Source organism: Onychostruthus taczanowskii, unplaced genomic scaffold (genome assembly GCF_017590055.1).
Source record: "Onychostruthus taczanowskii isolate IOZ18803 unplaced genomic scaffold, ASM1759005v1 scaffold8, whole genome shotgun sequence".
Classification (NCBI taxonomy): domain Eukaryota; kingdom Metazoa; phylum Chordata; class Aves; order Passeriformes; family Passeridae; genus Onychostruthus; species Onychostruthus taczanowskii.
In genome coordinates this window covers 14,190,255-14,205,289 of record NW_024505892.1, presented here as the reverse complement: position 1 = coordinate 14,205,289, position 15,035 = coordinate 14,190,255, and the positions used below count along the sequence as shown (strand labels likewise).

General features: G+C 38.4%; 1 protein-coding gene across 1 annotated transcript; it reads right to left on the bottom strand.

Moving 5' to 3' along the window:
• Positions 1 to 11,990: 11,990 nt before the first annotated feature.
• Positions 11,991 to 15,014, bottom strand: GTF2H5 (general transcription factor IIH subunit 5). The gene is made up of 3 exons (XM_041423681.1): positions 14,892 to 15,014; positions 13,971 to 14,066; positions 11,991 to 12,391 (listed from the first exon to the last, which is right to left on the bottom strand). Exons 2-3 carry the CDS (start codon positions 14,003 to 14,005, stop codon positions 12,211 to 12,213), a joined length of 216 nt encoding a protein of 71 aa, XP_041279615.1. The 5' UTR covers positions 14,006 to 14,066; positions 14,892 to 15,014; the 3' UTR covers positions 11,991 to 12,210.
• Positions 15,015 to 15,035: the final 21 nt, after the last annotated feature.

The window sequence follows — 15,035 nt, the reverse complement described above, 5'->3', positions numbered from 1 at the left end:
CAGCAATCTCTCATGGAATCCATAATCTGAGTGAGTGGAACCCAAGAATATCCTTACAGATAAGACAAGGCCTCATCTTCCAAAGTGAAAATAGCAGTTAAAATCTCTACTATTTATAGCAATAGACTATAGGCTTGTAACTTGCCTACAGGACACTGTTGCTCTATAAATGCAACAGGAGACCACACCTAGGAAAATACCACTGCTGTATTGCATCAGGTTTGTGAAACTACTTTGTACTTTTTTGAACCATATTTTACTGTGATTAAAGCTACCTCTCTTGGATAATGAAGCATTTTAAAGCATACTTAATTCACACTTCACAATATTTTTGAAGATATATACAAAACATATAAAACCCAAAGGAAATAGACAACTTTTTCCTTAACTAGCCCACTCATCCCTTCCTCCTCCAGTCTACTAAAGTCTGACCTAAACTACCACTTCATTAGATTATGGTGCTAACAGTATAAAAATTAAAAGAAATAGAAACATTTCCTTTATAGGTTGTAAAAAAAAAAAAAAGGCAAATAGAATTCACCTTGCAGAACACTACCTCACAGAACCTAGAATAGGTACTGAAGTGTCTTGCAATACAAAAGCTGCTTTTGTAGATGCCTCCATTATTCTACTTTCCTCCTTCACCTCTATCTGGATTTACAGCATGAATGACTGTCCCATTTTCAATGCATTAGAGAGTTTCATATGCAAAGTTGCTCCCTTTTTTCTCCTGCAAATCTATTTACTCCTTCCACACATAAACGTAACGCATTTTTGTTAGTTTCATATGCTCAGCTGATTCCAAAAGGCATTTCCTTTTGATGTACCTCACCCTGAATTTTCCTCCACCACAGAGGAAGACATCAGAAAAAGAGAAACAAGTCAGCTAACCTAGGCAGATTCCCCAAGAGAGCAAGGATTTCCTCCATGGCTGAGGGAATAGCCAGGCTGAATGAGGATTGACCAAACCCTCCAGTTGCCTGACTGTTCACTCCAGCTTCCTCTTGCCTCATTTTTGTTGTGGAAACAGCTCCAAGCTTCCACATATATTTTGCCCCACTTCTTCAAGACCTGAACAGGGAAAACAAGACCTGCAGCCCCTCAGAGAGAAGTTCACACTGGAGCCAAATTCCTGGTAGGACTTGTGACCCTGTGGAGCAGGCTGTGCCTGCAGGACTGCATCCAATGGAGCAGTGACCCCCATTGCAGCAGTTTGGGAGGACTGTTGCATATGGGATGGACTCACACTGGAGAAGTTCATGGAGAGCTCTCTCCTGTGGGAGGGACCCCACACTGAAGCAGGGGAAGGACTCTTCTCCCTGAGCAGTGGGAGAAACATATGGTGATGGACTGACCAGAACCCCCATTGCCTGTCTCCCTGCACCAGTGATGGGGAGGAGGTAGACCTGGGAAGGAGGGAGGGGCGGGGTAAAGGTCTTTTTAAGGTCTTATTTTACTTCTCATTATCATGCTCTGATTTTGTTAGTAATAAATTCAATTAATATCTCTAATTTAAGTTTGATTTGGCCGTGACAGTATTTGGTGAGTGATCTCTCTCTGTCCTTACCTTAGCCCAGGAACTCTTTGCTCTCCCATGTTCAGGTGTGGAGAGGCATGATAGAATGGCTTTGGTGAGTCCTGGCATCCAACCAGGGTCAAACCACTACACTGCTGAACAAGGGAAATATATTCATGTGTGGGGATTTTTTGGGGTTTTTTTAACTTTACATAGTATTTAAAATTATGCCACACGAGATGATAACTGAAGAGATGAAGATTAGTACAGATGGCACAGGATCAGAACTAGTTAAGTGTGGCAGTGGATGGTGCTCCAAAGAAAACAGACTGAGGAGATACAATAAATTGAGCCCCTGAAGAATTAGTCATGATATTGTCCTTTCTAATATTTTTGTTAGGTGACCCTAGAACAAAAATATGAGTATGGTAATTAAATTTGCTGATCACACAAACCTGAGATTCAACAATACAGCCTAGATTCAAAATAGATACATCATTCTGAAAACAATGGATGACCCCCAGAAGCAGACCACTAAAAAGAACAGGATTAAATATGATAGTAATAAGTCATTAATTGAAGGACTTGAACATTTTTAACTGAAGGCATCAAGTAAAAAGAGAGAATAAAAATCTGCATCTGTCAGTCAGCAACAGAATACCTGTAAGGTATTTGATGACATCGTGAAAGAAGATAATACTCCCAGAATTTCAAAGAGAGTTCCAGAATATGAAAAAGAGTGTGCTGAATTTCAAAGAGAGTTCTGGAATATGAAAAAGAGTGTGCTGATCAATTACATTGAAGAATCAAATTAAACTTGAAATGGGTACTAAGGAGGGCCAGGGGAAATAGACATGACTATCTGTGTGTTACTCTATAAAACAGAGTAATTTTGCCTATTTCACTTATTGCATCAGGTTAGGCTCCCTTTTTATGCTCTTCACAAGAAGTCTAGCATTATGAAACACTAGTTCAAAGTGAGCCCTTTTAATATGTCTACAATATAAAAACGATAAATTAATAGATCTTTCTCAGCAAAGAGCACATTAGAATATTAAAACAAATAGCAGCTGGTAGAAACACTTCCAAGGTCTCTAGGCTTTTCAGATAAGTGCCTTAATGGCTGAGATATAAATTTATATCTTTTTCAGCTTAAATCTAAAGAGACCCATACCATATATAATTTCTTCAAAACCTCTTATTTCCAAGTGTGGTCTCATGAGTAGCTTAAGTAAAAGGACAGGGCAGCAAAACTTAAGCAGTCTTTTTTTTTCCCCCCCAAAATTCAATGGAGATAATATTCAAATACAAAAATAAAGAGAGAAATCTTGGAAAATGTGAAATAAGAGAAAAGTCACCAGAATATTTAAGGTCTTAAGCACAGTTTCGCACCAGAGTCCCAAATTAGATAACTCTGTATTATTACATTCCATTTTAGAAGATATGACAAATACAGAGACTGTTGCAAAATCAAATGTTAATTCATTTAAAAACCACCCAAATGAAACCCAGCTTAATTACAGCATAATGCCTGCATTATTGTGGGTAGTTCTACAGAGGAACATGACCAAATATTTAAGTCCATTTTTTCACTGGAAAAAAAAAAACACATTTCAACGTAGATTTAAGAGTAGAAAAATACACTGCAAGAATGTGATGACTTTTTGCATTTTTAATGGTTTTAGCAAAATATAATACAATGATAGAAAGCAGCTCCGTGTCCAAACAAAATTATTTAAGAAACACCCTTACTTTCATGAATACCTGACTAGGGATTTCACTGATCTTTTTAATCCTAGTGTTAGAAGGACACAAAAATAAATTCTAAATGTGAAAGGTCTGGTTATCCTTATTAGCACTCAGTTTTCTATGTTTGTTCCCCCTTGAGACCTCCACCTTACAGTAATGCCACTCAGTGTAAGGACTGCAAAATCCCTTTCCTCCCTAAATGTTAAGAAATATTGTTGGGCAAGGAAAAGTCTTTCTCCCACAGAGTAAGCATGCTGTGGAATCACAGAATCATTAAAGTTGGGAAAGACCTCTCAGATCACTAAGTCCAACTGTTAACCCAGCACTGCCATGGTTCCCATAAGACCATATACCCAAGTGCCATATCCACATGCCATTTGAACACTTCCAGAGCTGGTGATTCCATTCCACCACTTCCCTGGGCAACCTGTTCCAATGCCAGACCAACCTTTTGGTGAATAAATTTTTCCTAATATCCAACCAAAACCTCTCCTGGAAAAACTGGAGACCATTTCCTCTTATCACTTGTTACCTGGAAGAAGAGAACAACCCCCACTCCACCACAACCTCCTTTCAGATTGTTGTAGAGAGTGATAAGGTCTCCCACAAGCCTTCTCCAGGCTAAACACTCCCAGCTCCCACAGCCATTCCTTGTCAGATTTGTGCTCCAACCCTTCACCAGCTCTGTTGCCCTTCTTTGGACTCACTCCCATGCTTCAATATCTTTGTTGTAGCGACAGGCCCAGAGCTGATCACAGGATTTGAGGCTCAGCCTCACCAGTGCCGAGTACAGGGGGACAATCCCTGCCCTGCTCCTGCTGGCCACACCATTGCTGATCCAGGCCAGGATGCCATCGGCCTTCTTGGCCACCTGGGCACAGCTGGCTCATGTTCAGCTGCTGTTGACCAGCACCCCCAGGTCCTTTTCTGCCAGGCCACTTTCCAGCCTCTCTTCCCCAGCCTGTAGCCCTGCCTGGTGTTGTGGTGACCCAAGGACAGGACCCAGCACTTGGCCTTACTGAACCTCGTACCACTGGCCTCAGCCTACTGGTCCAGCCTGTCCAGATCCCTCTGCAGAGCCTTCCTGCCCTCCAGCAGAGCGACACTCTCGCCTACCTTGATGTCACCTGCAAACTGATTGAAGGTGCCCTGAATCCCCTTGTCCAGACTATTGATAAAGTTGTTAAACAGCACTGACCCCAGTACTCAGCCTAAGAGAAGTGACTGATCACCAGCTGGGTGCAGCACCACTGACCACCTCTCTCTGGGCCCTGCCATCCAGCCAGCTTTTTACCCAGCAAACAGCACCAGGCCAGACCATGAGCAGCCAGTTTCTCCAGGAGAATGCAGTGAGAAATGGTGTCAAAGAGACTAAAGTCCAGGCAGAGTATATTCACAGTCTTCTCTTTGTTTTTATGACTCAGTTTGGTTATGATATCCATGTAACTACAATGACAATGAAAAAATGCATTACATTAATGCATTACATTCCTTCACTGTCTCAAATTTAGAGTGTAGTGGATTGCTTCTCATAGCTACCAAGTCAAACAATAGAAGTTTTTTGTTGGACCTTCACGGTTTCTTTTGTTTTATAGTACATTAAAAAAAGAGCCAGAATAACTGCACATTGAAAAGACAGTCTCAATTTGGTCTAGTTTTTCATACTTGCAGCAAACTACTTTAGGAACCACCTTCTGAAACACATCCACCTTCAGAATTTTTCCTTCCCACTTCCTGCAGCTCCTTCTGGCTCCTGCTGTCACACAGTAGGCTAAACAGGCAGAAATAGCTTTAAAAAGCCTTACCCAAAGCCAAAAGGGGAAACATTTACTGATTCCAAGACTTTGGGTTCCCTAGTCCTCTTGACAGATTTGGTAAGATGCTTAGCTTTGCCCACTCCTCATCCCTCCTCTAGGGCTCCTCTCAAATGCTATTTGCAGCTCCCTCTGCCCAAAAGGCAACCTGACCAACACAAAAAGCTGTCACAGTCCTTTATTACACTGGCCTTGATGTGGGTGGGCTTAACAATATTGAGTTCAAATATTCATTAAGAAACCAGGCTCCTTTTTTCTTCAGTTGTATACTGATTTTATAACTTTCCTAATATTAAAAGATAAAATTAGTCTCTGTTGAGACCAAAAGTAAAATCAAATATAGGGAGCATGCTTCATTTTACTGAAGGGAAATTTTTCTTTCATATCTGGTTGATGATTCAGAAGGTCATCATTATTCCAGGGTTACTCACTTCTGCTGAAATTCTAGCTTCTGGAATACCTGTATATCTAATGATATGACACACAGGCAAAACATGTCTTACACACAATCAAGTTGCTAGTGTAGGAGAATTAAGAGATTAAGAGGAAGTAAAACTACACTATCATTGCACAGAGAAAAGTGGTCCCATTCAGGACAGAGCCAAGTAGAATAGGAGGTGCAATATTAAAAAAGCTTGGTCTCTGGTTGGATAAACACAGAGCCTTTTGTAAACTAATTAAGATCTAGTTAACTGCAAGTAAATGTTTTGATCCTTATGCTCCTTCTGATCTTGTTCAATTTTAGAATTAACAGGAAATAATAGTCACAAGCCTAAAGTACTCTTCCCACTCCTTCCTGCCTTTTTTCTCTTTTGCCCTCCCATCTCACCCCTCTAGCTTTGATACGTCAGGAGCACAACACATGAAACGGTGAGAGATCATTTGCTAGGTGTGTGTACCACTCTACTGAGAGTGTATGAGCTGTGCCAACATTGCAACAACATGCAACACTATCTTATCTGCAAGTGAGATCTTCACAGCTGCAAGGGTGCCCATGGCACTGCACATCCTACCATTTACAGCTGGGGCCATCTTTTCTGTAATAGAAAAACGAACAGCTGCACAGCTCTGACAGTCAACTCCTTCAGTCTGTAGTCATCCAGAAATGTTGCTGTTTCTTTCCTGAGGGGTTAGTTAAGTGGCTAATCAATTATCTGTCAGTTTTGGTGTTGGATGGGGTTTTCAAGCACATTCCTGCATTGGTATTATGAGTCTTAAGACTTCTTTCAGGAACCTTACACTTCTTGTTACTAACGGCTAGAATTGCTCAAGCACAAAAAGCTAAAAGCTGGCAGCAATGCTCTAAAATTTTCACTTAAATTTTTTTTCCACTGGGCAGCAATTTTATAGTCTGCTTCTAGTCTTAATCTTTTTAGTGCTAAGCAATCAGAAGTGAAAAAATTACTTTTTCAGCCTATATGAAAAATAAAATCCCTAATATTCAAAGACCTAGGGGGGTTGCCCCTCATATTAAAACTTAATTGGTAGGTGTTGTAATTTTTTGTTTGGTTAGGAAACATACTGAATTTTACCATTACATATCTGTAAACCAACAAAGCTACTCATTTGGGGGCCAAGGAGGGAAAAAACTTTCTGTATTTCTCACTTCCATGCACTATGAGCAACGCTGTAAGGAGGAAGATGCAGACACCTCCAGTGCAGACTGAAATACAGTGAGATTGAATGTTGTATGGTCTTCCACACAGTATGATGCATGTGATTTGAGGAACAGGTACCCTACAATCACATGAATTTTGTACTATGAGGAAATAAAGAAAAAAACCTCATTTAAAAAAAAACCTCATAAATCTTACTTCTTATCAACAATGACTTCTTTTGATTTACACTCACTCAAAATTATGTAACTTAATATGGAGCAACTTCTAAAGCAGGCTCATGGTGTGGAGATACACAGACCTACCAGTAACATCTGATGGCAAGTCCACATTTCCGACTCATCATTTTAATGTAACATGGCTGTGTACCTACAGAGAGAAAACCCTGGATAACTAAACAGCTAAGAAATTTCTGAGCTAAAAATAATCCAAAATCTCCAACAGTGAATATCTTTATAGCAGGACACTTTGAAGCTGAATATTCATCTCTAGCTGAAAGCATATCTGATGGTCCAAAGCACGGTAAGTCTCTGACCCACTACTGCCCAGGCTGCAACAGTTTTTTTTAAGCAGCTTAAAATATTGGCAAGAGCTCCCCTTACTGGTCTGCTTTCAAACTATCAGCTCTTCCGTCCTGAAAATCTTTTATATGAAACAAAGATGGGTAAAACATTACTTATATTCCACATTTCAGAAAAAAAACCAAAAGACAAACAAAAACCCAGGTCCACCATCAAATTTATATCAGATATCCTATTGTTCAAATTTCTGACTAGCTGCTAGGTCATAAACCCAAAGATAATGAATTAGTTTAGGAAAAAATTGTTCTTCCATCACTGTGAACTTCAACTTATTTTGAATCCTTGATTTTGTACAGCACATATAGGCCTTTTCACAGACTAAATTACAAAACAAACACCCAATTCTAACATACTGAGTAATGCACTTATTTCACAGTAACCACCACCAGCTTCAATGGGATCATTTGTGGGACAATCAAGGAGTCAGCGTGGAAATTCATATGGCATTTGGAACTGCAAAAAAAAAATTATTATGAAAGCTTTGTTTTCTTCAATGGCCTACTGTTTGATTTTAAGAGCAAAATATACCTCTCAGGCTGTGTTGGTTTATATGATTAAAGAGTGGTTAAGATACATATAGAGATATAGATATATATGTATGTATACACATTTATATATGATTTTTAGTGCCCTACTCTTGTAAGGTCAGCCTAAGGGTGAAGAAACCAATTAAGAAAGGTTAAATACAAGTAATTTTTATGAAATACCATGATCTTTAATTCACAGTAAACAATCTTGTTTACTTCATCCCACAGTAAACAATCCTGTTAATGCATAAAATACATGTTCTCTGGATTGTTCTCACACACATGAGGTGGTCCTGCAGAGCTGAGTGAGAAAAAACTGTAAAATCTGTTGTTTTGGCACATTAGGGAAAAAAATTAGAGGGAATCAGAGGATATGCTTTTGAATGTAGCCTATAAACCTGGAAAGACTGTAAAACAGGATTTCTTAATGTATAACAGCACTTGGAGGAGGTTTAGTACAGCATATCAGACAGCCATCTAGCTCTCACCACTAAGTAACAAAAAACAAAAACCAAAAATACCCCCCCAGTCCCCCATTTTTCATTATAATTACATTAAACAAATAAACAAACCCACTATTATTCTAATGGATTCAGATACCTACATTTTCTGTGAAATACAGGCAGTTTAGCTGCAGAAGCAAATCTACACAGTCTAGTTCTCCCAGGTAAAATGGAAGAATTTTCTAAAGCATTCTCTATTTTCTTTCAACAGCAATCTCTATTTTCATTCTTGAGGACACATCCATTCTCTCTAGTGATTATTGGTTATTTCCTCCTTTACTGTACTGGACAATTATTCCTCCTGGGCTAGTTCTTGTACCAGAGAGAAGGAAGAGGGACTCAAGTGTTGATCACAAGTGAACCAAGTCATTACAGCCCCTATCTACACTGACCAACCAGGGTCATACTCATTGTGCTGCCAGCCCCCTGCTAAAACAATCCCCTCTCCAGAATTAGCTTATCCCACAATTTATAAGACTATCTAAATATGTGACAGCTTTTAGACTTGCTTTTTACACAACTTTCTTCGAAGGCCATTAATAAACAATTTTTTTAAAATTCTGAGGTTTCAAACAAAAAAAACCAAAATGTCCAATAGTATAATCTTCAATAAAAATGAAATGTTATTGCTTTATTTCACTAGGAAGCTGCATTTTCAGTTTCTATCCCTCTCTTCCCACATAACACGTTGTTTGAGTTATTAAAATTCTCTTACCTTGCTTTAGAGATCTGTCTCATCCTTCTATTAATACAACTCTTTAGCTTCTACATGTGTTAATGAAAAAAGAATTTATGAGCAGGTTCAAGTTACAATAACTATACAAGAACAACTGTTTACATCACAAAATGCTAACAAGTGAACTTGCAATCTTATAATAATAATAATAATAATCTTATTTAGATCTAAGTATAAGTAAGTAGCAAGTAATAAAGGAAGTTCAAGTAAGTCTCTTTTATGTAATTCTAATACCATGCTCTTCTTCCAGTACACAAAATACTTTCAACTCAAACTGAAAGCAAAAAGTGAGCAGTGAAAGCCCTTCAAGATAAAATTAGGTGCTTCTACAAGCAGCAACAAGTCTGTCATTCAAGCTCTATTTTGGCTGCTCAAACAGGACCTGAGAACACTGTAATTCTTTGATAGATACTAGCAAAAAAGTGAACATATTAGTTATGGATACAAACATTAAATTAACATACAATATTCCAAATTCAGTGAAGGCTGATTTTCTCACCCTATCAACTCTATTATCAAAGCATGGATATATTTAAACAGGACTCCTACAGCTTTTATTCTCAAATGTTTCCAGCCTTTAAAAAATGTATTTTTAACACCGTGTTTCATTCCAAGCTGTACTCACCAAGAATATTTCACACCTGAATGAAAACCAGCACAGAGTTTAAAATCTGTAAGTGTAAATGCTGATTATCTCAAAATGTATAGATATTTTTAACACTAGTATCTACTTTTCTCCCATCTGGGCAAATATTTTTGTTGTTGTTGAAGCATGTAAGTTCTAGGATTACATGCATTTAAAAACAATCAAAACGTTTCAGAGGTCCAAGTTTATTCAAATCACAGAATCCCTTGCCTGGGTTTTTTGCTTGTTTGCTTTTTAAAATCATACACAAACTCAATTTCTAAAGTTTCCTCACTGGATTTCCTTCACCATACTACCTGATTCAAGATCCTTTTTCCTCTAGAAACTACAGTGAACTCAGCTCCTTAAACTACACGTGATGATACCAACTTACATCCTTAGTTTATCCTTCCAGCACAGAATTGGTTATGCCTTGTTAGGGTACAGGAAGCATCAAAAGTATTGACAGGTTTAGAAGTTAAAGGTCCATTAACTTGTTTGCTCAAAAAAAACAAATTGTGAGGTGAGACTATAAGAACGCATGTCCAACTGTTTAGTTTATACAGTTTGGAACTTCTATCCCTCTGTATCGCACAAGCCATGCATCAATTGTCAATATAAGCTAAAATACAGGGAATACAGCAGCAAAGCTGTACAGTTAACCAGGAGAAAAAGACAAGAACTGCAAGAAGTTTATTACAGACTGAAAAGGAAAGTCACAATAGAAATGGAGCACTAGACATGTGAAATACAGAGAAGCTCAACATGTGGAATTCCAAACATGACTTTTCAAATGCTGTAATTTGAAGAGAGTGATGGATGATTTACCTTTCAGCAGAATTTGGATGGAAAATAAAACAGGATTCCAAAGAAAGGAAACAGACACTTCTAAATAAATTGTACTAAGTTATAATGCCATGTTAAAACTACTGATTATTTCTCCATTAAATAAGCACCCAATCTTCCAAAAAATAACAGTTATGAGGTCAATATTTGATCAGTCTCTTGAGATCAATCTCAAGAAAGAGGCAAGAAACCATAAACCATTTATAAATAAGATTTAAACTTCTTATTTCAGACATGTAGATGGTTCTTTCTTTTCAGACATGTAGCTGGTTCTTAATCTACATGACCAGGGAAGTATCCACTAGTGAAAGAAAGAGATGAAACAATTTGGACCCAAACTCATTGTTCTATAAAGTCAGAGAAAAGGGAAGGTATCAGAAATGTCATGAAGTTAAATTTTACAGGGCTAATTGCTCATCCACATGAGCCTGACTATACACAATTTTACAGAACTTTCTTTGGACAGCTTTTTGATTAAAAACATCTAGTGAAACTTTCTCCTGAAGATTCCTTCTTCCCGAAGAAAAAAAAAAGCAAACCAAAAAACCAAACTGAACAAAAACCAAGGACAAACCTACCAATTAATCTGGTATCTACTGGACAAGAGAAAACAAGCAGTAGTGAGAGAGTCAGTAAGAAAAACTGTTCCTTATAAAAGCCTTTCTCTTTACACTTTTTCTCAAAGACAAAATGGTGGCATCTATCTGATGTACACGAATAGGTCTGAAAACCAAGCCAGTGTCTGAGCTAAAGTTACAAATACAGCGTAAAAAAAAACCCAAACAACCAAACCATGACACTATAAAGCTTTTTTCTTTGCAGCAAAAGGCAATATGCAAAAAAGAACTAAGCAGAAGGAAAAAAACCCATAACCAAAAATCCAAACCCAGCTTTCTTGTTTAGGTAGAGCATGGGAGTCTGATCACATAACTTATTTGACTATCAGCACCAGTGAAAAAATACAAGCAATTATATCTATAGGACTGGTCTCCCATTTCTGTCACCCCTTTAATTTATGATGGTCTAGGGCAATAGATTTTGTTGTCCCATTCCCTCCATATCCCTCCTTCCTCTCCAAACTCCCACCACCTCTCCCCAAACTCAGAACAACTCAGTAAGCACAGCCTTGGTAAAAGCAGGCAAGTAGTATGGGGCATTTGTAACACGTTTTCACAAAAAAACCCCAACCAACTCAACAAAACACTCATCCTGCTGTATAAAACCCATCAACCCATCTGACCATGCCTCCAGCTTAGAGATGTTCCATCAAGCACAGATTCAATAGACATTCTTTACTTTCTATCAGTCACACTATAATCAGATTCAATCACACCCAGGAACACAACACATCAAAAGACCTCATACAGCATTCCAATACAGAAACACTACTTTTTGGGTCATATCACCTTGCAAGACAAAAACCTAAAGGAAAACCAGAGAGCATGCATCAAAAATTCTCAAGGGAACTCCTCAAGTGTATAATTTTAAGACTTTTAATAAAGATAACACATTCTTTCAAAATGAGAAACAAAATCCAATTCCAGACTGTTTTGTCTATGAAAACGATGCATTTTCTATAGTAGCCACTTCTATGTAGAACTTACATGCCACACTGTTCTCTATTAAAACAGTAACAACCCAAACTACTGAAATTCACTGTTCCAAAACTTGCAGTAATCTCATTTCTCTGGTTTTTCTCACTTCTGAGTAATAGGAAATGAGTTCTGGTCCATTAACTCGCCCACTCTCTCCTGGAGGAAGTTGACCAGCTCAGCTAATACAAAGACATGAGTTTCATCCAGGTCTTGTATGATGAACTTCTTTCCCAAAGCATTCGACTCATCCAAGTAGAGCAGAAACTGCTTCATTGCAGGGTCACTGTAGAGACAAACACAGGTCAGAGCCCATCTCACAGTTACAGTTGCAAACAGAAGAAACACCATCCGAAGACATTCCCAAAGGGTTTAAGAAAACTAAAATGAATTTTCACAACTTAAATACAGGTTGTGAAGCTTTAGTAAAAGTCAATTCTTTCCAAGTGGTTTTGGTTACTATAGAGACAAAAATAAAATGGTAATTAAGTCTAATGAGTAGAACCAGCTGCTTGATTAGCAGATAAGTTTCTGTTTGCTGCTGTTAAAGCAGCTTCAAAAACACCCAAACCAAAACTAAAACTCAAAAGTCCAACCCTTAATAAGGCAAGACTGAACTTACATTCCTGATTTCAGCAATAGCCTCATAAAAATATGTTTCCTTAAAGCATAAGGATAACCAAAAAAGAGGAGAACACAGATCTCACTTAAAGTACTATAGCACAGACAAAGAGTGCCCATATAAGAATACTACATTTCTCACACTCTAACTGAACAGTCACAATGTCACCTTCTAAATAAAATTTAAATGTTTAAAAGAAAACATTTTGGAAGTACAGACTGCTTTGTGCAGTTATAGGTTGCAAACATATTAAGAGATTAAATGTACAGCAGAAATCTCACACATCGTATAATGCTATACAATGACCCCCCAAATCTTGAGTGATGCTTCCTTTAATTTTGGAGGTAGCCAGGGACCTGAGTCTTATTCCAGAGGTGAGATTATATGAAAATAGGTACATTGCACCTACACCAAAAGCTGGCATTTACCAACTCCAAGCACATTCCTTTTGAATATGATCTACAGACAGCACCACATGTTAGCCTTGCACCGATTCAGTCTCAAGCTGATTAAACAAAACCAAAACAGGAACGGAGAAATGAAAGATCACCTCATCTCCCTCAAGAATCAGTAGAGAAACACTTTGTTCACAAACAACAACAGCAAGAAACTCTGTTTGCAAGCAATACAAAGAACAAGAGGGAGCATCTAATATTTTCAAGGAAAAATGGCCAGGATAACTGGATCACTTGTACTAGGGTGAGTCGCACCTGACAAGCATACAGGTAACTTACATATACAGCTAAAATTTTAACTTGTGTACCTTTCAAAATATGTCACAATATTAGGGGACCATCAGACATGGTGGAATATAGTTTTGAAACATAATTTCTCATAGTTAATGCTTATTTTAGGTATTTTACATAATTTTCTCTTCTAAATTAAAATAATCTGCAGACTGTTATATATTTTTTTTAAAAAATGGATTTTTGTAGCCATGGAACTGCTAACTTTTTTGCCATCATATTTTTTAACCCCATATTCATGTGCAGTTTTCTTTTCTAAGAGGTTAGGCATAAGTGGAAAACAGTCTCTTGAATAGAAAAATGGGAGTTTGGCATTAGGATTATCTACAATTGCCTTCTCCTTCTTCCCCCAAAGGCTGCACTTTTCTCTGCTTGTTCAGCACCACCTTTCCCACAATAATTCCTTTTGTCTGGGCTCTTCAGTTACTTCACTCAGTTCCAGGTCTAAAGAAACACAGCCTTTGACACGAGGAGAGGCAGTAAATGCTGTTACTCACCATTCAACCAGAACACCTTTCAGAACATTCACCATCTTCCTGGCTCCCTTACGAACGCTGAAGAGTCGGCAAGAGCAACTCCTGCTCTGGAACACACTGTGAAAAACAGAGTTCACTCTTTAGAATTTTTAGAGCTTTAATAAAGGATAAAAGAAGGACAAATTTCCAGTGCTGGGGTGCTTTTGGCAAATGGCAAAAGAGCACAGAGGTAGCCTAAAATCATGTTCTCAATATATAGTTACATTGCTGGGGTTACATGCATATTCATTACTTTATACATTATTCAAACGTTCCTTTGAGATTTTGATGTTTATCTTGTTTGGTTTTAACCTCTGACTTGTCTGCAGGACATTCTGTAGGTTAGGTCCATATATTTTATTTCTTTCTGTAATACTATCCTGTTGTTTCACACTTGCTTACAGCAAAGAATCGATAAATCCTTCCCAGATGCTTATGCTCTGTTTTCTGTCACTGTTATCACTTGCAGTCCACAGATGCAAGAAACAAAATAATTGCTTTACACCATTCTCTGAGTTAGCTACATGGAAGCATTTTACTCTCTATTTTAACAATTTGCTAAAGCTTTGCTAAAGTGTGATATATTTATCACACTATTCATATTTATATGAGCTATACAGTGAATACATAAACAGGTTATAGTATACAAAAGCAGTTAAAGCAAGTATAAATTGTACTGTATCAAAATACTTGCGATGCAAAAAGCTAATCTATAAATGCGAACGCCAATGTTATATTATCATCTACAACAGCACGGGCGATCACAGGAAATCTGAAAGCACAACACACCCCACACACCCCCAACACACAAACCCCAACAAACAACGCCTCGGTTAAACTCAGAGACTCTTTACGACAACCCTACTCCCCCCAGCGGAATTGCTGGCCCGTCGTGCCCTTCACCTCCGCCTATGGTCAGAGGAATCCCAAGGGATCCAAACCCGCCTTGCACAGAGGGGTTCCCCAAGGCTCAACCCCGCCCCCTCACACCCGCCGCGTCCCTGCCGGCGGAAGTGCTTCCCCTGCGCCTGCGCGCGCGCCCCCGGC

What these genes read in the sequence shown, in the direction of transcription:
- GTF2H5 (XM_041423681.1), bottom strand. Translation starts at nt 14,005, where the DNA reads ATGGTGAATGTTCTGAAAGGTGTTCTGGTTGAATG. An exon ending in AAAGGTGTTCTGGTTGAATG is followed by an intron (nt 12,392 to 13,970) that starts GTGAGTAACAGC and finishes TTGTCTCTACAG; the next exon opens with TGACCCTGCAATGAAGCAGT.